The sequence below is a fragment of the Monodelphis domestica genome, chromosome 3, assembly GCF_027887165.1.
Source record: "Monodelphis domestica isolate mMonDom1 chromosome 3, mMonDom1.pri, whole genome shotgun sequence".
NCBI lineage: Eukaryota > Metazoa > Chordata > Mammalia > Didelphimorphia > Didelphidae > Monodelphis > Monodelphis domestica.
In genome coordinates, this window is record NC_077229.1 from 319,197,757 (window position 1) to 319,219,864 (window position 22,108).

The 22,108-nt window shown below is 34.6% G+C and overlaps 1 protein-coding gene across 3 annotated transcripts in view; it reads left to right on the plus strand.

Moving 5' to 3' along the window:
- The window catches only part of C3H8orf34 (chromosome 3 C8orf34 homolog), a 463,675-nt gene that overhangs the window by 244,710 nt on the left and 196,857 nt on the right, over window positions 1–22,108 (plus strand). For 2 of the 3 annotated variants that reach the window (XM_007487223.3, XM_056824042.1), the window contains exon 8: window positions 6,494–6,629. In XM_007487223.3, the coding sequence (XP_007487285.2) occupies window positions 6,494–6,629 (136 nt within the window). The remainder of the gene's footprint in view (window positions 1–6,493; window positions 6,630–22,108) is intronic. The other variant, XM_056824041.1, reaches the window with a different exon arrangement.

A 22,108-nucleotide genomic window follows, 5' to 3' on the forward strand; every position in this document is an offset into this window, starting at 1 on the left:
TGCCCAGGGTCACACAGCTGGGAAGTGTCTGAGGTCAGATTTGAACCCTGACTCTCAATCCACTGAACTACCCAGCTGCCCCCTCGAATTCATTGCTTCTAACCATGTTCTCCTACATAGTATTTATGAAGCTGACTTTTGGAACCCAAATTTAGGAACTCACACTTGTCCCTATTTAAATATCATTATCGCCATTGTCCTCATCATCATCAACAACATTAAAAACATCATCATATTTAACCTATTTTCTAGCTTGTCCAGGTCATATTGGATCCTGGCTCTATCATCCAGTATATTATCTATTGGCAAGGTTTGTGTCATATGAAAATCTAATAATCATTTGTGAAAATGTTAAATAGTTCTAAGTACATAGTTCTAGGGTACTCCACTTAAAACCTCTTTCTAAGTTCTCATTTTCCAAATTAATATTAACTATTAATGAATATTGAGTCTAGCCATTCCACTAACTTGGACCACATATAAGTTTGGATCTCTTATTTCTCTATCTTCTCATTCAAAATAGGAAAGGCTTTACAAAATTCCTTATTTAGAAAAAAGATTAATTTTTTAAAATAAGTGTCTCATCCTGTCCCTACCTTCCATGCAATATAAAAGGCATCATCTGGGAGACACACACACAAACACACACATTCACACATAATACATAAATGATGTCTTTCATATTTCCATCTTTCAGTTCATTCTCTGGAGGCGATATTCACAAATTATTCTTCAAGCATGAAATATGTAACTGTGTATAATGTTCTCTTGTTTCTACTCATTTGCCTGTTCATTATCCCACATAGTTCTTTCTACTTAAAAAAATAGTCAGCTCAGAATTTCTAATGAAATAGAGATTAACTACATCCATGTAGAATATCCCCCTAGTCTAGTCTATCAGTTTAGCAACTGTTACTAAATAAAATATAAAGATATTTCTCCAAATTTGTTATTTTCACTTAATGCAATCAAAATGATCCATTTCATTTTTCCTAATGTTCTCTAGATTTTGTTTGGTCATAAATTCTTCTCTTATCAATAAATCTGACAGTTAAACTTTTCCATGTTACCTTAATTTGCTTATGATGTCACCCTTTATTTCTACATCCAGCATCCATTTTGACTTTATCATGGTGTATGGTGTGAGATGTTGGTACTAGTTTCTGCCAAGCTCTTTTCCATTTTTTTCTCTTTCTAGAATTTTTTTTTTTCAAAATGTGAGTTGTTTTCCCAAAAACTTGAATCTTTGGGTTTATGGAACACTAAGTTGCTATGGACATTAATTACTTACATTAAATAATTACTGTGTGTTGATTACCTACTCTGTTCCATTGATCAGCTACTCTATTTCTTAGCCAGCACTAGATTGTTTTGATAATTACAACTATATAGAAATGTATAGCTCAAAATCTGGTATGGCTAGGTCTCCTTTCATTTTTTTTATTGATTCCCTTGATATTCTTGGCTTTTTGGTCTTCCTAGACATATTTTCTTGTGATTTTTTCTAGTTCTATGAAATAATTTTTGAATAGTTTGATTAATATGACACTGAATAGGTAAATTCTCTTAGTAATTTTTTTATTTTTATGTTTCATTTATGCTAGTTCTATCATTTTCAGTTTATGTTGGGAAAGATGGGGAGAAAGCAAGAGTTAAACATTTTTGTCTTTTTTCTGATCCTAGCCTTTTTTATCCTCATTTATCCAATACATTTTTTTCTTTCTTTATTTTTTTTAATAATTGGCCTTATGTTTTTCTCATAGCCTCAGCTTATGAGCCTCAGCTCAGTTTATTCTGGCTTTTAACAAACTAGACTCTATTCTTATAGAACTTTAGTTTGTATCTTTCCTTTATAAACTATCCTCTCTTTTATCTTCTGTACAAGACTCTTTAAAACCCGTTTGTAGAAGAATTTTCTGTGTTTCATTTTGGCAATAAGCAATTACTATATACAAGGAAATCTGCTAAGTTGCTGGGAATACAAAGAGAGGTGCAAATGTGGTTCTGGAACTCTCATTTGAATGGGGAATATAGCTTACAAATGACTATTTATTTACAAAACATATATACAAGGTAGTCTCAGAGAAAAGGCATTAGTAGGGAGATGAAGAGAAATAATTGTGAAAGTTCTCTTGAAGAAGATGGGGTTTAAGCTGAGTCTTTACTAAAGCCTGAGAATCTAAGAAGCCAAAGTAAAAGGAGGCATATATATTCTAGGCATGAGGGATGGTCAGTGACAAGGTTTGGAGGGTGATGTTTGAGAAATAACAAGATGACCAAAGTAGTTGGATCATACATTACTTGGAGGGAAATACATAAAAAGTCTAGAAAAGTAGAAAGAGATAATAATGTAAAATGATTTTAAAGTCAAAAGAGTATTTTTTTTTCATTAGACATTTGGGAATATAGGTTCCCTTACTACTTTCCTAGATTCTGTTTCCTGTGAACTTTATGTCAGTTATCTTTTTTCAGTCTAGATACTCTCTGTGGTATCTACATTAGTAGGTTTTCATACAGAGTTTTTTCCTTAATCTCTCTTTTTACTTCAAAGACCTTTTGATTATATTGTGACATTCTTGACCAATGCATTCTTACTTGAAAATGTTTTATGCAGACTCCATCCTTGGGTAGGAACCTGTCATTTCTATATTTTAAGTTGTGATCTGAAAGCCCAAATTCCATTTCTAATTTCTTCTCCCTAACCAGCTCTTCCCATTCTTTCCTGAATGTCTTCCAGTTTCATCACATCCTTCCTAAAAAGTATCTCCTAAAACTTAACACAACATTACAGATACAGTCATATCACAGTCAAGTACAAAAAAAAAAAAAAAATATATATATATATATATATATCACTTTTTTTCATTTAAGCCTCTCTACCTCTCAATACAGTCTAGATTGGCATTAGTTTTAGCTACTATATATCAACCTGTTAGCTCATAGTATAGGTTTTCAGTTATAAATCCTTTCTGTATGAACTGTGAAATATTCTGTAAGGTAGGGAATAATTCAAATAATAATTATAACAAAAATATTTTATAGTGCTTTAAGATTTACTATAGTAGCAGTTTTCCACCCACAATAAATACTTTTGGTGGATTGATTTCCAGTCTATTAGTATGATTCAAGAAATACTCATACTAGTTTCTCCCAATGCAGCAAAGTCTCTGTGAGGAGGCTGCCTTCTTATTCTCTCTATTCAGAAGCTAGCTGGGCATCAGTGTTTCTTCAGTTGTGATAGTTGAGTTTGAGTGTCTGTCCTGATCTAGATAAGCAAGTGAGAATTAGAGGTGATTTCCTCCCCCCCCCTTAAGAGTATAAACACCATGATTTTTTTTTTATTCTTTCCTATCCTTTATTCAGTAGGCAAGGAAGAATACACAAGCTCCCCTGGAAGTATGCCATTTCCCCATTTTTCTCTGCTCACATTCCTCTCATCTCTTTTTGTAAATTATTCTTGTCCTCAGCTTTTCCTGTCAGCCTTCACTCAACTTTGAAGCTTTATGGGGGCATAGTCCTTACATTCATCTGAACACAAGAGGGACATTTGCTCCCGTTGAAAATTTCATCAAAGTGTCTAAATTTCAAAAGCAGCATTAATTTCTGTCTTAAGAGATTATACTATAAAACTAGTTTCTATAGGTGATGAGAATGCTATGGAAAAAATAACAGTAGAAGTGTGACTAATAAATCTTAGAGAAAACAATGATGAAAGAGGCTAAGGATAGAACTTTTAAATTCAGATTGTCTATGTGGTGAAATAAAACTCCTGACTCTCACACAGCAATGGAAAGATATCCTTATCCAAAGAAATAGTTTAAAATAAGGAACAGACTATCTAGAAATCTAAGAACAAGAGAATGAAAAATGATGGATGACATTTGTGTGAGGATATAAATAAATAAAAGTTTTATAATTGGTTGAATATACTCCATACAGATCTGCATTTAGAATCCTATTATTTGAGAAGGACTTTTAGAAGTCTAAAGCATAAATTTCCCCAACAATTTAATTGATATGTTGCCATTTATTCTATGCTTGAAGACAATAATGTTCTTCTAAAACAAATTCCCAAATTAGGAAATCAAGATTAAGTAACCATAGCATATTTAACTCTTCTGATATCAGTTAGAAGTCTCATTACTCCAACATCACAACATTTGATAAATTGATATTTTCCAGATTTGATGCAACCAAGAAAAGGTTACCTGCAAACAGGACCATTTGGAGGACCTTAAAATCCATACTAAATCATTGCAACCTGATCTTACCATGTCCATTTCCACCAACTATCATTCTATAGCTCTTCTATTCTTCTCATTTAAATTCCTTGAAAAAGCCATCTACAAGTGAAGATTCTACTTTATCCCTTCTCCCTTTCTTATTCTCTCTCTCTCTCAGTCTCTCTCTGATAAACCCCTCAGAAATATGATTTACTTACTTTACCATTTAATGAAAACTCTTCAAGTTACCAAGTACAAATAGACAATGATTTGGGCCCAGATGTAAGCAGGAGGCAGGCAGGCTGGATTACTTTGGAAAATTGCAAAGTTACTTTAGTATGGTCAGATTTCTCCTAGGAACAAATGTCTACCTTTATTTTTTACCAACATTGCACAGCTGACATTATATGGCTTTGCTACATGAGGCAGTCTCAAAGGAAGTGAAGATGAATATCACACAGAAAGCAATGGCCAGCAGAAACATATAATAATATATAATAAAGAGCAAAAGTTACTATTATATAGGTGCATGCCATCACTAAAATCTATTAATACTGACTTTTCTAAAGTTGTAAGGTTTTCAAAGTACTAAACAACAGCCATGAGAAGTAAACATTATAAGTGTGACAAGTCCCTCTAACTCCCATGTTACAGAGGAGAGAACCGAAGTTCAAAGTTATAGAATGTATCAGTAATATCATTTAGTGAACAGCAGTGGTAGTTTTCAAAGTCAGGCTTTTTCTTTATTTCAAGTCAATCATATTATACAAAATGGCAAGTAGGTGTATAGAGTGCCAGTTCTAGAGTCAGGAAGACTCATCTTCATAAATTCAAATCTGGTCTTACATACTTAATTGTATGACCAACACAACCATATTTGTCTCAGTTTCCTAATTATGTAATATGAATTAGAGAAGGAAATGGTAAACCACTCCATTATCTTTGGCAAGAAAACTTTAAATGGAGTCACAAAAAATTAGACATGTTAAAATGATTGAACAAGAAATATACAATCTAGTACTGTATTTTATACAGTCAAAAGTCACTTTAGATGGCTAAGGCTTTGGTGGAGTTTTTGTCTTTTTTTTTGTAGTTTTCTTTTTTTTTTTATTTTAGACCAAATATAGGTTCTCAGGGTTATTCTAGGACTTGAACAAAAAAAAAAAAGGAGAGCATCATTTCTTTGGATTGTAAGATTTAGTGATGAGAACCTTAGAAATCATTCAGTCCACTGGTATTTGCATTACATACACATTTGCCATCACCCTTAAAGGGTAGAAAGGTGTTTTATATACTAAAAATCTAATGAATAAATGAGTGAATAAATGAAATATTCTGCCAGTTTTTTTTTCTGGGTAAGATAATATTCTTATCTATAAGAAGATGTGCTTACGTCAAATGGATTCAAAATAAAACTGAACAAACTCACATTAGAGCTTTTTACCCTGTGCTGATGCTATCTTAGCAAACAAAATGAAGGAAAAAGCCATTTCTCTTTATATGATTTTCAGTTTGGAATGGAATACTTTCTAACATGCATTTTATTCATACTAGGATATTAGAAGTGGAAGTTTGAAGGTTATCTTATATACCCTTCCCATTAGGTACAAGATTTTCATCTTCTGACAAGTGGTCATTAAACCATTGATTTAATAGTTCAAGGAACAAGCTCAGAATCTAATAAATCATCCCACTCTTTTCAGATCAGTTAATTATTAGAAATAAAAATCTTCTTATATTGGGCCAGAAATCTCTTATGCCATGGCTTCTACCAATTCATTCCATGTCACAGGCTCTTGAGATCACAGATTTAGAATGGAAAGGGACTGTGGTTATTCATCTATTCCATGAATCAATTTTTATTGCGTTTTTTAATTGTGGCACTGGTTCAACTTCATGATTCTACAAAGAATAAATATAATCCTCTTTTACATGACAACCCTTTAAATATTTGAAAACAGCTATCATTTCTCTCTCCTCCTCTGAATTTCCTCTCTTTTAGTGAAATTTTCTACCAATGTCCAGAAACAATTTGAACAGACATTGAAAAATAAGGTAAGATTTTTGTGTAAAGAAAAAAAAATCCTTATGAAATTACATTTTACAGAATGCCCTCTGACATTTGTTATTCCTAACAGTTGTCTGTTTCATGCTTCCTTTTTCCTTAATGTCTTAAGGGCAAAAATGCCCCATTGTTATGAATGTGTCTCTGTGTGTGTGTTTTTTAAACTAGTGTAACTTGAAGTCTGTAATAATTTATGTTTTTACAGAGGACCTGGATGATTTGAGAATGGAAGGAGTAACTACCCTGATGCCTTCTGGGAGCAAATTTAACCCCACTCGAACAACTCATCTTCCTGAACCCCAGGCAAAGGTCACATTGAACATCTGCTCCAGGTGTGCCAGGTAAAATAATAGCACGTTACTAACAGATACTTAGTGTTCTCAGGATGCCTCTGTGGACAGGTAGGACAACACTGTGGGCAATCATCAAACTGATCTCTCACTCCTGAAGCCCTGAGTTCAAATCTCCTGAAAGATGTTGACTGTATGATCAGGGTCAACAGCAGGTATTGATCTCATTGGTAGATGGATTTTCCTCATGAAATTTTACTCTTATCTAGTCCAGTAAAATCAAAAGTTTGGTTTAAAAAATGTTTTTTGTAAAGTAAGGGCTCTTTTAGAGCAGAGATCTTAACCTGTTATCTGTGGAATTTTAAAATAATATTTTGATAACAGATAGAATCATATATCAATATAATTGGTTTCCCTACGCCCCCATGTATTTTTTTATGCATTTAAAATATTATTCTGACAAAGGCTCCTTATGCTTCACCACATTGCCAAAGGCGACTATTATGCAAAAAAGATTAAGAACCTGAAGTTTAGTGGAAAACAAATTTGCTTCCTGCTCTTACTAGCACTCTGGCTACAGAGTCCCTTTTGGAGTTTGGTCTCCTGTCTGATGCCACTCACACCCACAGTGAAACTCAGAGGCTAGATTTAGCCTGGTGCTGACTCCCCAGCTATTTTAAGCCTTTTGGTCTCTGAATTTCATTAGAGGACTGAGCTATGGTAGATTCACAAGACCTCGAATTTTTAAAAGTTCAAAACCAACATTAAAACAAAGACATAGGCAAGCCAGGACCTTCCAGGGTCCTATTATTAGGATGTGATTAGCTGCTTTGAAACACCTTCTTTACCTTTCTTACCTCTCAGAAAGAATTTAATCACTTGGCTCTCCCTAGGGTCTTGGCTACAGGGATGCATACCCTGTAGGGAGGCCAAACAAGTAGCAGAGTCTTACTTCAGCCAAGTCAACTCCCCACAGAAAGGCCAGCAGAAGCTCCAGGCAGTTCCTAGAATTCAAGCTTTTGTAGAGCCTAAATCTCATTTGCAAAGGGGCTTTTAAGCCTGTTTAAATGACAAAACTGGCCCTCTAACCCTTATGTAAATGGTGCAGATTAGCAAACACAATACACAGGCCTGCCTGTTTTATCTCCTTGTCTTTACCTCTGGCTGTTCCATTGTGCATTTTGAGAGGGGATTAAATCCAGTGAAAGTAGACACACACACACACCCACACACCAGCACAAGCACACAAACATACACACACAGACTGAGAGAGATGGAGGGATAGAGAGACACAGAGAGAGAGACAGAGAGAGACAGAAAGACAGAGAGAGACTGAGAGACAGAGAGAGACAGAGAGAGTATATGAGAGTGTGTGTGTATGTAGGGGAGAACCTGTGGGGAAATCAAGTAAAAATTTTCAAGCCTGTACCTCTTTAGAATTGATTAATGGTTACTTAAAAAAATAGAAAGAGCATGTGAATATGTGAGAATCCAGGAAAGCACTCAAAGCAATATGTCAGGATAAGAGGATAATTCCAAGAAAGTGGCAATTCTGGGCTTCATCTCACTGAGGTTTTCCTTTATCAGATAATATTTAGGGGATGATTCAGGACATTCATGGCACTCCAATTATTTCCTTTTTTTCCCTATATCTTATCTAGATTGTTTAAGGTACATGAAGGCAAGGTGTGATTCGTGTGTGTGTGTGTGTGTGTGTGTGTGTGTGTGTATGCATTAGAGAGAATCACTGCCTATTGGAACATTGGTACAGAAGGAGGTTCAGGGTGTCTTTTCACAGGACTTTGAAAACAATGATTTTGTCCCCAAGAAGAAAAGTAGGGAGAGACAGTTGCCACCCCTAAACCATATATAAGAGCAGTTTGGGTGAGAAGGGCCAGATACCCTCAATCTAAAATGAATTCTGAATTTTGATTTTCCTTCTAAGAGAATTAGAAGAATATAAATTACTCAGAATTAAGGAAGAAAGCCTTGGGTAAATGTAAGTAGCCCCTTAGAGTCAATCCTACCTGGGAAGAGCTGTAGTTCCAATTAAAGGAAATGCAGGGGGCCTATCTGCTAATGATAACTTTGCAACATATGGATGCTTGTTAACCTGCTGTTTAGAAAGCTCTCATCCTATAAAAAAGGAGGAAAATTCTAAGCCTTTAAAATCTGACATTCAGGGATTCACTAGATACTCCTTGAACATTTACATCTATCCAATAAAAATATATAATACATATATATGTTGACATAGTCCCTCAAATATTGTCATCTTAAAACTTACCAATTTCAAGAAGATTCAGGCTCTATTCCACAATGGATCTCAGTTTCTTTTATTCCAAATTAGCATTGAGTTTGGTGTTAGGATACCAGCTTTAGATCTCACCTCTGTTCCTTTCTTAGTACTCTTGTGACTTGGTGCAAGCTACTTCACCTCTCTGTTAGGTTCCTCATCTATAAAATGAACATCATGGATGATGTTAAACTTCTGGTGGACATATTATTAATTTTATAGAGCAGGAAATTGAGGGTTTGCAAGATGAACTATTGAATGTCTTGACCAATGTTAAGACAGGTCCATCAAATGTGCAGTAAGTAGCCTTTGTGGTCTTTATCTTCATCATAGGTGAGAAATATGAAAGTTGCAGAGGAATACAAGTGATAGATGGCCTGTTACATTGCACACAAAATCTTGCTTTTCAGGCCAAAGCTTGTTGTTGTACAGCTGTTATTTCAGTTGTTCTTGACTCTTTACCACCCTATTTAGGATTTTCTTTCAAAAGATACTGAAGTAGTTTGCCATTGCCTTCTCCAGTTCACTTTACAGATGAGAAAACTGAAGCAAATAGGGTCAAGTGACTTGCCATAGTCAAACAGCAAGTACGTTCTTAAGCCAAATTCAAATTCTTGATTCTAAGCCCAGTGATCTATCCATTATACCAATTAGCTGATGCTCCTCAGGGAGCCATTCATTATTATAAGGAAGAAAAAAAAAGAGAGACTCGAGAAAGCATTTCAGCAAAACCAATGTATCCACTAGGTATGTGTTTAATGGAGTGTTCTACTCCTGGACAGAAGGAAGGGAGGTATATTTTCTCCTCTCTTCTTCAAGACCTAGAATTATCATTATAACTGAAGAGTATTGTTTCATTTTTGTCCCCATGTTCCTTCCACTTGTATCATGGCACATTTATAGTTATTTAGTTATTAGAGTATAGACTAAGAGGCTGTCCATTCTTTATTTTCCTACAATTATATTCTATTAAAAGTTACCTGAATAAGTGGATTTAAAGCATTTGGGGTTGTTTTACCGTACCAGATTATATTGTCTTAGAATATGAGCTGTATTCTTAAAAGAATTAGAATATTTATAAATCCTTAGAAGTATCAGGTAGTTGAAACCTCTTCTAATAAGGGCCAAATATTTTTTCACTAATTACTTTTCTTGAGCATTGTTTCTCCTGTTTTCTTGCATCTAACAATAAATAATTATTTTATTATTATGTATCAAAATACAATCATAGAGATCATTTATGAAGGCATTTATCCCAGGGCAAGATCCCCTTCTTATCAATGAGACAGCTAACAACATGACATAAGGAATTGCTTCACTTCATTATTTCAAAAATTCATTTCATCAGTGTACGTGATCTCTTCACCAAGAGAAATCACCACCTCTTTTAGCTTTGCAATATGGCTAAAAAGCATTAGTCGCTAAGCATAAATGTTAATCTTCTGATAAACTTTTATTTAGTAGGGTGCGTATCTGACAACAATCAGGAATTCCATTCATGGCCATGCTCAAACCTTTCTAACCTGATAAAAGGCACCACAGTTTGAAACTCCACTGGTCTAGCCTTTGAGAAGACAGGCTGACCTTGAATTCATGACAAGGCATCACAACAAGCCCTGAGTGGATGAGTGTATTTTGGCCCAAAGAGGGAAAAGCATCTAGAAAAGAAAGAACACTGAACTTGGAGTTCTTGTCCTGCCACAATTCCATTGTCTACAAGATTAAATATTGAATCTTATCATGAGTTCATGGCCTTGTGTCTATGGCTAGATTTCAAGGAGGTTCATAAACTTGAATGGGAAGTCTTCTAGTCAACAAACATTTATTAAGTGTTTACTATGTGCCAAATACTGTACTGAGCCCTAGGAATTCAAAGAAAAATGAAAGACAGTTCCTTTCTCAAGAAGTTCACAATGATAAAAATGGATCTTTATTTTTACTAACTCTAATAGAAGTTTAACTTTAACTTCAATATTTTAAAACATTATTCAAAGAAAGGACCCATGGGTTTCACCAGATTGCCAAAGGTATCCATAATTCATACATAAAAGTTGAGAACTCTTAAGTTAGATACTTTCTAAAGTCCCTCCCATTTCTAATATTGTAGGAAAGCATTATTCTGATCAAAACACCAGAGCCTATCTCAAGGACTGGTTTGGGAAATGGATTTTCTTTTTCTTTAAAGACATTCTCTCTATCTCACCAGGCTAGAAGTGTAGGGGTACCTCACTGAACTGATTCCAATGCTGTTCAGATGGAGAGCTTTAACTACTTCTGTCCTAGGCTAGTTAACCTCTCTTTAGGCATCCCAGTGACTCACCAGATTGATTCCAGATTGTGTGTGGTCACTTGACTAGCTTAATCTACTCCAGCTCTGAACTCCAGAGCTCAAGAGATATCTACCAGCTAGAGTCCCTAAGGTAGCAGGAATTTCATGGATGAACCAAGCATAGTTAGCTGATTTTTTTCCTTCATCCCAACTTCCTGCCAATAAGTCATCCCTTCTCACCAAAAAAAGAGTGATGATGATCTAATCAAACTGTTATTTGCACTAGCAGGTTTAAATTATTTTAATAACTCAAGGATCTGATTCTTTACTCAGGGGAACATAATTCTAGGATGAAGAAGGAAAGGTTGTTCTCTTTCCTTATTCACCTGTCAGCTTATGCTTCACCTGCATTTAGCTGGGAAAGAAAGGAGTCTGTTGTCACCCTTAGGAGCAACCTAGCTGCCAAGTCTTACTTGTTACAGTCAGTAACATTATCACAGAATCAAGGTGCAGTTCAATTCAATATGGTAAACATTTTCAATACCTACTATATGATAGGTACTATGCTACCAGCTGGGGATATAAAGACATAAAAGAATGAATCCAAAGGAAAGGGTTAGGGTGGAGAGGGGTAAGGCAGAAAGTATGAAGATGAGTAAACACAAGATTTTCCCTTGCACCACAGAGATGAAGAAGAGAACGGTAGGAATTAAATTTAAGTATTTTTTTAATTTTTATTTTATTTATTTATTGAATATTTATTTTAAAAATTAAATTAATTAAATTAAATTTAAATAGAAATACTAATAACATAAACCCAAGATATACACCATTAATACTGTAATTATTTAATGGTAATACATTTGAGTAATATTTAGAGATTTTATTAAGATTCTTATAGATATTCAATTTAAAATTATAAATATACTCTATGGATTTTTATTTTCCCCAATCTTTTTTCCAAACATCTAAAACTAGCCTTCATAAAAAAAGATGAATTACTTTAAAAGACAAGCTGGAATGGATAGTTTGTATAGAATGCATCTGGAACTTTTTGCTAAAAACCTTAAGTTTTATGGATAGCTAGGGTCTTTAGTAAGGAAGATTCATCTTTATGAATTCAAATCTGGCCTCAGATACTTACTAGCTGTATGACCCTTGACAAGTCACTTAACTCTGTTTGCTTCTCTTCCCTCATCTGTAAAATGAGCTGGAGAAGGAAATGGAAAACCATCCCATATCTTTGCCAAGAAAATCCCAAATGGCATCACAAAGAGTGACTCAACAACAACAAATAGATTTTTATTCAGTAGATTACCATTGTGGTTCCCTATATAATATAGGGTATCCCCAAAGTCTTAATTCAGTTTCAAGATATTAGTTACTAAAGTTTAAAGCTTCAATAGGACTTTGGGAACACCCTGTATACAGTATCTAGTAGGAAATGGACATCCCTAATAGTACTGATGCTTTCTACTGGTGACCTTTTTGCGACTTGAAATCCCTGTTATTTCAATTGACAAAGTCATCCTTCATAAGATCTGGCAGATGGAAATTTAGGTCACATCCAATTACTCTATAAAATTTTATGCATAAAATATTGGGTTAAATCTCAAGGATATAGAGAGATTTGTTGACTAAAATACAGCTGGGAGAATGGACTATTTTCCCCATAAATGTTTCACACACAGTAAGAGGAATAGATGCAGATGGAGTATAACTTAAGTGTTTTCAAACTGGGAAACAGTCCTACAGCAGGGTTTGCTTCTGAAAGACTTAGCAGTGTAGGCTTGGCTGCTTCTTCTGTCTTTTAAACAAAGGGGTGAGATCATTTAGCAGGTGGGACAAAGCATGGTTCCTCAAAAAAAGTGAGTAAGAATGGAAAAATAGTTCTATTTAAATAGTTTAAAATAGTTCTATTTAAAGATAAGTCTCTGATCATCAGTGAAAGACAAGATTGGAAGTTGGGGTAGTTTTGTGGGTTTCTTGGTGGGGGGTTGTTTGGTAGAAGATATTGATAGGTGTTCTTGAAATTTCTGAATATATTTAACATAATTCTTAATTTGAATTTATTCATGAAATCCAGTGAGTTGGTTTTTGACAGCCTCCAGTAATTTAAATCCAAATGCTTCACTGGGGGAAAAAGGGTGGCAGCCCTTGGGGGGAGGAGAATCCAGAAGAGGCAAAATGCATTTCAGCTGTTGCCTAGGAGTTATACTAAGATATTTCAACAGAGAGCAAAGTGCTTGTAGGTCAATGATACGCACAATTATCCAGGAAGTTTTTGTGGTTTGTTAAATTCAATGATTTGTAAGTTTTAAATGAAGAGTGTCTGTATAACCTTCCTTCAGCATTTAAAAAAATTTTGGCACATACTTGAGTGGGCAGGTAAAAAAAACGATAATGCCAAGGCCCTGGACAACCACGGCAGTGAAATTTATAAGCTTTTTTCAAGGAAGACCACCCATTAGCTGCACATACCCACTGCCATGCTCAGAAGTTAAATCTTGTTCCTATGGACTCTTGCCAATGCATTCCTGCAAGTAAGAAGCTTTTTTGTTTTTAATGGTGCAAGGGCCGCATTCATTCATGCTTAACATCAGTAGCACACAAAGCAGGGTTGAATGTGATTTAAAGAGAAATGGGATTATAGAAAACATACAGTGCTACAAACTTGAAAGTCCTGCATGTGAATGCCCTAAGAAAGCATTCATTGCTTCCAAATTGGTCTCCCAGTCCATGTGATATATAATCAGCTAGCTCTACCTTGTCTTCCTACATTGGAGTCACTGTTTCTCCCCACTATAATGTTTTGGTTATAGTTGCAGAATAACCTGATAACTAATAATAGTAATTTTTATATTCTCTGGGGATATGTTGAATGAAGGACAAGTGGCCAGGTTCAAGTCTACCAGCTTTTAAATGAACACAGAGAGCAATGGGAATAAGGCTGGCATTTTGAAGATGTGGGTATGACTCTTATATTTTTCCACTAGTATCTATGTGACCTTGAGATACTTTGGTATCATAATGGACACTAAATTTGGAGCCAGGAAGTCCTGAGGATACATTTTATATATGTGAATTTCTGTTGGTTTGGTGTCTTCTTTATTATATCTATACATTGTCAAACAATTTCTTGCATTTCAAAATTTAAAAAAAATTGTTTGACTCATACCCAACAGTCTTTCTCTTCTCCATTCCTTATGACTTTTTTTTTTAAATATGTCTTTCCATTTCCCAGGTATTACATAAACACACATATCTTAAATATTTAATGTAGTCAATTCAGTTCATTTTTTAATATCTATCATGCAACTGGCTCTCCATCTCCTGTCTTTGTATCTGTTCTGCCTGTCACCCATGCCTGGAATGTTTTCCTTCCTTCATTTCATGGAATTTGTGGCTTTCTTTTGTGTATAAGTGTACACACACACACACACACACACACACACACACACACACTCCTACATCTACCTGTATTGTCTCCTACCTGTAAATTCTATGCTTCTCAAGAACATGGACTGTTTCCCTTTTAACTTTGTATTTTTGGTCCCTACCACATGCCAGATATATAATAGTTACTTAATAAATCCTTACTTTTTGAACCAATTAGAACATGGTACTTGGGCATAGGGAAATTAGTAAATTTTATGAGTGCTATGATAAACATTTTTGCCCTTGTAAAATTATATTTTAAAAATAATTGAAATTTTTCTTTTCATCATCACCTGCCTTACCCCTTCTTCTCCTACCCAGAGGACCATTCCTTATTGTCAGAAGCCCAATAGTAAGAACAGCATTCTCTTACCTCATTTTGGGTAGAGATGAGATACTGATAAGTTATTAAACATTTGCCTCAAGGATATTTACTTGAACCCTACAACAAGGATACTGGAACACTTAGACTATTAAGAAGCTGCATCCATCCTTTGTCTCCATATGGAAACCTATCCAGTGGATCAAGTACAAATATTAAATCTGCAAATTGAAGCTAAAATCCTGGTCCTGAAACTATTTCTTAAGGATATTTCACTTATCTTATCCTCAGTTTCCTAACCTGAAAAATGAAGGCACTAGACGAGCTTATCTCCAAAAAACTTTCCAACACTAAATTCTATGATCCCATAAAGATAAAAGCTAAAGTATTTAACTAATATTATATTAAGAAAGGAAAAATAAGGTGGGTTTGTTACATGGAGACATATCATAAGCTCTCCATGTTAAAAAAAAACAACACTTTTATAAATTACGTTGAGGACATATTCACTTCTATTTTTCTTCAAAGTTCTTCCAGTCAGAATAATTTATATATATATATATAATTTGCATATATGCATGTAAATATGTATATATTCATACATACATATATGTATGTATAAATAGATCCACACATCTAGGTATGTATATATATTTGTATATATACACATATATGTATATATAAATGAATGTGTACTGATCAACAAATACACAGTTTTTTACATGCTTAATTATTCAGTTTTGATGCTTGAATGTCATTTATAGGGCAACCTTGAAACTCCCCAGTTGACCGGGGTATTTGAGTTCATCTCTATTCTTATTTTTTATTAGCAATTTTAATCATTATTAACATTGTTAATCTATTTTTTATGTACAGATGATCAGACAAAATTATTTGTTTCATTATAAATGTTTTCTATGAAACTCTATGATGTTGCAGAGCATTATTCTAATGCAATATGCAAAAACAGGAATATCTGAATGGACTCACCACTAGCCAAGAAAACCTCTTTAATTTAGTCTTCTTGGTGGGTCTTCTCTTTTACAGTTTTGATAAGTGTATATCTCTGTTTTATTACCTATATTATTTAATGATTTACCATGAGACTTTCACTGCTCATGGTTATTTCTATTGTTATATTTTTCAATGAGTTGGGCTTTAAATAGTAGAATCAGGGAGAGACTACACTTCCTTTGGAAAATCAGAAAACCTCACTTCTTGACCCCAAGCTTCTCATGGAAAGAAAGTCTCATCATCTTCTTAAAATCACCATTTTACTTCTATTGCTATATAAAAATGAGATATAGACTCCAAAGAATTAAAATAAATGTTCAAAGTGCAATGGAAAGGAGAATAGTGGCTATGAGCAAATTGAAATATATAACCAGTGAAGAACTTTGAAGAACCAGATTAAAGGATATCATCAGGGAAATCTATGATAAATAGAGAATGTTAAAGGGATTTTCTTAATCTCTCCCTGTCTCCTTGTGAGGCTAGAGAGCAGGATTTCTAAGTAGTTCAGAACTGACAGGTTCAGTGAGTCAGTAAGCAAGAGCTGAAAATTCCATTACTATAGAGACCAGGACCTGAGGAGAGGAAGTAGCCTGCCTTCTGTCAGGGAGTTAGGTGGGACACTTGGTCAGTGAGGAGATAAAGAAAGCAGTTGGTGATAGTTGGGGGTCTTTTGCCTCTGGGATCTCTAGAGAGCAGGAGGTCTGTCTCAGGCAAGGATCTGCTGGCAGTAGGTTACTGACATTTGGGTTGCTATAAAAACAAAACTGATTGAAGGAGGGAGGGAATGGTGGCTGTCTATTATTTTAGGGAGTTAGGTAGTCAGTTTATAGATAGAGTAGGGTAGATAGGCCTGGCATGCCAGGCAAAAGAAACTATCCTCAGAAGACAGAGTTTAGAAAATTTAGGTAGTATTAGGAATTTTAGGTATATTTATAGAGTATAAGATTAATAATCTCCTCTTTTCTATCATCTGTACTTCATTCTTAAACGAAGTTTCTGTTAAACTGCTGTCCTCACTTTGTTGAATTCTTTAATTTAACCCTCACAAGAATATGGTTTAATAACATGCTGAGGGAGATGAATCACAGGAGAACAGCCGTGGGCTCCACTGATAACCTTACAACATCAGGAGAACACAAGAAAAGCCTCTGTACATTAGATGAACCCTTCATAGCAAAATTATGGAAGGACAGGAATCATAGTTATACAGGTATTAGATGGGTTATAATCTACACCACTGAAGGAACTTCCAAATCATTGGTATAACTGATTCATTTGAATATTTCAAAGTATTTAAATATATCAAGGAATCTCTGCTGATTTTGATTTATGGAGAGGAGACCCTCACACTCACAGAAAATAATAGTCCTTTTAACAATTATCATTATCCTTTTTCCTGATAAGAATATTGCCAAGAACTATGGCATATTATATGATAAACTAGGCTCTAACTCAGGAAGATCTGGGTTCATGTCTCATCAATATCACACATCGTGTGTCATTCAGTATCTCAACAATTCTCAAATTTTTTGGCTTCAAGACCCCTTTACACTAAAAAAGTTACTGATAATTCTTCCTACCAAAGAGCTTTTGATTACATAGACATTTATTGTATTAGAATTGAAAATATCTTCACATTATTGTGAAAATAGTTTTGACACCATCATCCTCTAAAATAGTATCAAGAACTCCCAAGGGTTCCCTGGACTATACTTTGAGGACCATTGCCCTTGGCAGCTCTCTAAAAATGTCCTTTGTCAGAGAGAGCTAGAGTTCTCCAAACTATTAATATTACAGGTCCAGCTTAACAAAATATGATCAGATAAATAGTTCAATAAATGTCAAATTATTACATCTAACTATTGATATATAATAAAGAAAGAAGTCCCACTTAAAAGGTCTTCACACTGAAAACAGTCTAATACATGCCTAGGATACTCTGACAAAGTTCAAAAATATGAATGAGATATTAAGAAGCATTCACACATGTATAGGATTGCTCTGAGTACTACCCAAGCTAAAGAACATAGTATCTGCTTTACCCAGGTTTACAATCTAAAATAGACAACAGTGGCGCAATTATAAGTGAATAAAAATTCACATATATAGAGAACGCTAAGGTTTGCTCAGCACTTTTCTCACAATGACCTTAAGAGATAGGTAAGTCTTAACAATCCGTCTACTATTTTGAAGGTGGAAAAATGGCCTATTTCCCTTATGTAAAACTAGAAGAAAATAAATAAAAAAAGGGAAAAGTGATTCTTAAGCCTTTGAAGTTTTCATAAATGAGCTAAACAAATGCTTTTCTAGTTCACATTTTAGATCTTAAGAATGAAGATTAATCATTGAAAATCAGAATTAAACATATTGGGATTTTTTTCTCTTTTTCATATCATACAATTTTATTTCTAACAACCTCCTCCCCCTGTCGTCAAACTTGGAGAGAACTAGAAAAAAAGCACAATTTAATGCAATTATTCTCAAATAACATACAATGATTTGAAGAATTAATCTCTGCAGCCATGGAGTCTGCTCAAAGAATCTGAGTTCAATTTAGTAATCTCATCAAGTCTAAGAAAAATATTGACAAGGAGAAAATAATTTTACATAATTAATTGTTCACTTTTGTGAATTTTTCTAGATTTGATTATATGATGTCTCCATAGTTTATTAAAAACAAAACAAAATAAACTAGAGATGAGTAAAAGGAAAACCACCTATTTAAGTAATATAAAATGTATCCTTCCATTAAAGTTCTATATATATATATATTCACCATTGTGGTTATTCTCTCCAAAATAAAGATTGTGATGATTTGTAACTTAGTAGATGAGCCTTTGAGAGTCAACATAGCTGAAAAGTTCATTGCTCTGTAGTCACCTCCCTGAAATAAGGCAGATTAGTGCTTGGAATAACAATCACATAACTCCTAATTGAAGGGGGGAAAAAGGAAACAAAGAATATCCAATTCTTCAAATGCTTAATTATCTAGTTTTAATATTTTAGGTATTTATGCCATTGGGAGGTAACTAAAATTTCACAATTGTTAAATTGAATATTTCTATTCTTATTTTTTCACTAAAAAATGCTATATGACCATGGGCAAACCAATAGACCTCTATAGGCCTAAAATGAGAAGACTAGCCTGTATGGCTTCAGGGACTTATTTCCCCTCCCTAATATCTTATGCCATCAATTTCCATTTTGATATTATGGAGAAGTTGAATAGGAGGATTAAAAATTTGAATGGAAAAGAAATGCAGCTGTAAAGAGATCTCCAATTCTCACTTTTTATATTTGTGTCACTAATCCTTGGCATATAGTAAATGCTTAATAATTGTTTTTTTTTTTATTCAAAAGGCATTTACTGGCCTTAATTTGCCACCAGAGAAGTGATATAGTGTTAGCCATGGATACGCATAGACCAGAGTTCAAGTCTTACCTCAGACAAATACTGGCTTCTTGACTGGAAGAGCAAGTTGTAAATTCTCCTGGCAACTGTCTAAGCTTATCATGGCAGACAAGGTATAGATATTTTTAATAGATTGCATTTTCCTGAGCAGGAAATTCCATGTGTCAGTGAAATTATAGGCCCTGTCCTTGGTAATATAAGTTGTCTTTAGAATTTTCTTGTCTTGCCAAATTGCATTGCTTAGTTGTTGCTGAGTGCAAGACATCACTCATTAGAGGTCCTTTCCTCACTGATCTATTATCTAAGAACTTCATTATTATTATCATCAATACTGGTATATTGAAGCATGGTAAACTTGTAGGTCACTATTGTTATAATTCAGGAATTATATAAGAGGTTTATCAACCACTATATATCACCAGGAATTCTGTAAGCTAACTACCAAATAAAGAGATAGTAGTATGTCCATTGTCCTATTCAATCATATTATCCATGGTAATCCATGGTGTCATTATTAGCAATAGTAAATCAAGATCTATTTTCAGATGGTCATGTGCTTAGTTCTAAGTACATTATATTATACAGTTAAGTTTCTTGACTCAAAGACAGATGGCACATAAATGGCGGGGGGCAGGATGCTGGGGATGTAACAATTAGCCAAAAAATCCTCAGCTACTGCTAGTCAGATAGATGTGCCTCTGTGGCTTTTAGCAGACAAGTGGAATAGAAATAGTATTCATGGGGGGTGTTGGAATGAATCAGGTGGCCACAAGGACAAAAAAAAGGACATGCAAATTGTGTTTTTCACTGATATGTTCCTCTCCTTCCTGCATTCAATAAACAACTATTATAATTGATTATGACAATGTGCTCAATTAAACTCTGGGGATAATATGTTAATCAAAATATCATCAATTTTGCCCTAGAAAATACTTAAAAGTCTATGAAGACAATCGATTAGGTGCTCAATCCAAGAACATTTTATTATTAAGCCCAAAGTAAGCATTGTGTTAGATACTAGAGATACAAAGATAAAATAATCAATTTAATTTAAAAAAGAGAAATACAAAGTGCTATAAATTCAGAAATAATTTCTAGATGGAGGACTCAAAAATATTTACAGGAAAGATGACATTTGACCTGGGCCTTGAAGGATAATAATAATTAATAATAATAATAAAAGTTAACAAATGTGTTTAAGGCTTACAAAGTGAATATATGTCTGCCCATATCTATGTCTATCATCTCTCTCTCTCTCTCTTTCTATCTCTATGTATTTCTTTAGCTAATCTTATTTGATCCTTATAACAACTCTGTAAGATAGTTTCCATTATTATCTTCCTTTTATAGCTAAGGAAGGAAATTGGAAGAGACAGGCATTTAATGACTCATCCATGGTCATACAGCTATTAAGTATATAAGGAATAATTTGAACTTGGGTTTTCCTGGTTAAAATTCTAATATTTTCCTGTCTATACTGTCATAGACCAACATAGACAAGGAGGGGATACTAGGCATATTTAGAAGCACCGGGTGAGGAAGTAGAAGAAACGTGAGCACATATAAGAGAAAGATAGTGGTTCAATTGGATGAGATGATAGAGTACATTAGAAAGAAGAAGAGTAAAAAATAAACCTGATGAAGAAGGTTGGAGAGAGATTGTTGAAAGTCATTAAAACCATCCTCTACAGTAGTGATGGGCAACCTTTTGAGCTTGGTGTGTTAAAATTTGCCAAAAAAAAAGCATAACTTGCGTGGTGTGTCACTTTGAGAAAAGAAAAAAAAAACATAATTTTGTGATATTTATAGTTTAAATAACAAAAATGTATAATTGCAATATATAACTGTATTTAATAAACCAAAAACTCATTATTTAACTTACCTGCTTAGTGACTTCTATGTTCATCTGTCAGTTGGTTTCTTTTGTTGGTCTTTATATGAACTAAGATAAGTGAGGGGGAGGGGGAATTCTTTAAATAACCTGCTTATTAGTGACTTTTTTTTGTTCCTGAATTTGATTGACTAAATCTTCAATTGAAGGTTGGTATTTTGTATACTTCAAGCCCAAGTAAGCACTACTAATTTCATCTGTCAATCTGTTTCTTTTGTTGGTTTTGATATTATTTAATGTTGAGAATAAGGTCTCACAAAAGTACATAGAGGGAAAAATTGTGAGTAAAGCCATTGCTATATTTTTCAGGGTGCTAAAAGTGTCTGGTAATTTGTTCCAGGCACTCCTCCATTGCATGTGGGCCAGAGACCCACCCAATCTTCCACTGGCCTGGCCCTACCCCTCCCCAGTCTGCTGGCCTGGGGGCACTGTCAGAGCACTGGCTTCCACCCACCAGACTGCCTGCTCATGGGCTCTTACTCCTTCCCCTCAGGTGATCATCCTCCTTGTCCCTGCAGGAGCCCCACATGCCCCAGTCACTTGGCTCACAGCACCTGCCGCTTGCCCCCCACCCCTGTGGCAAGGGAATGGCCAAGGCCACAGTTGTAGGTACGTGGCTCCCTGGGCAGCCCCCTGGGCCCGATGCACGCTGAGCCTGCATGCGACCTTGTGTCATTGTAAATGACTATGTGTATCAGTGCTGACATGCATGTCATAGTTTGCCATCACCACTCTAGAGTCTCATTTCCATAAACCAAATAAAATCTTTGAAAAGTTGTACTTAATGGAGTGATGTAATAAGACTAGAACATTATGGAAACTAATCTAGCTTATGTCATAGATGAATTGAAAAGTAAAGCTTCTGAAAGCAAAATAACTTCCTAAGAG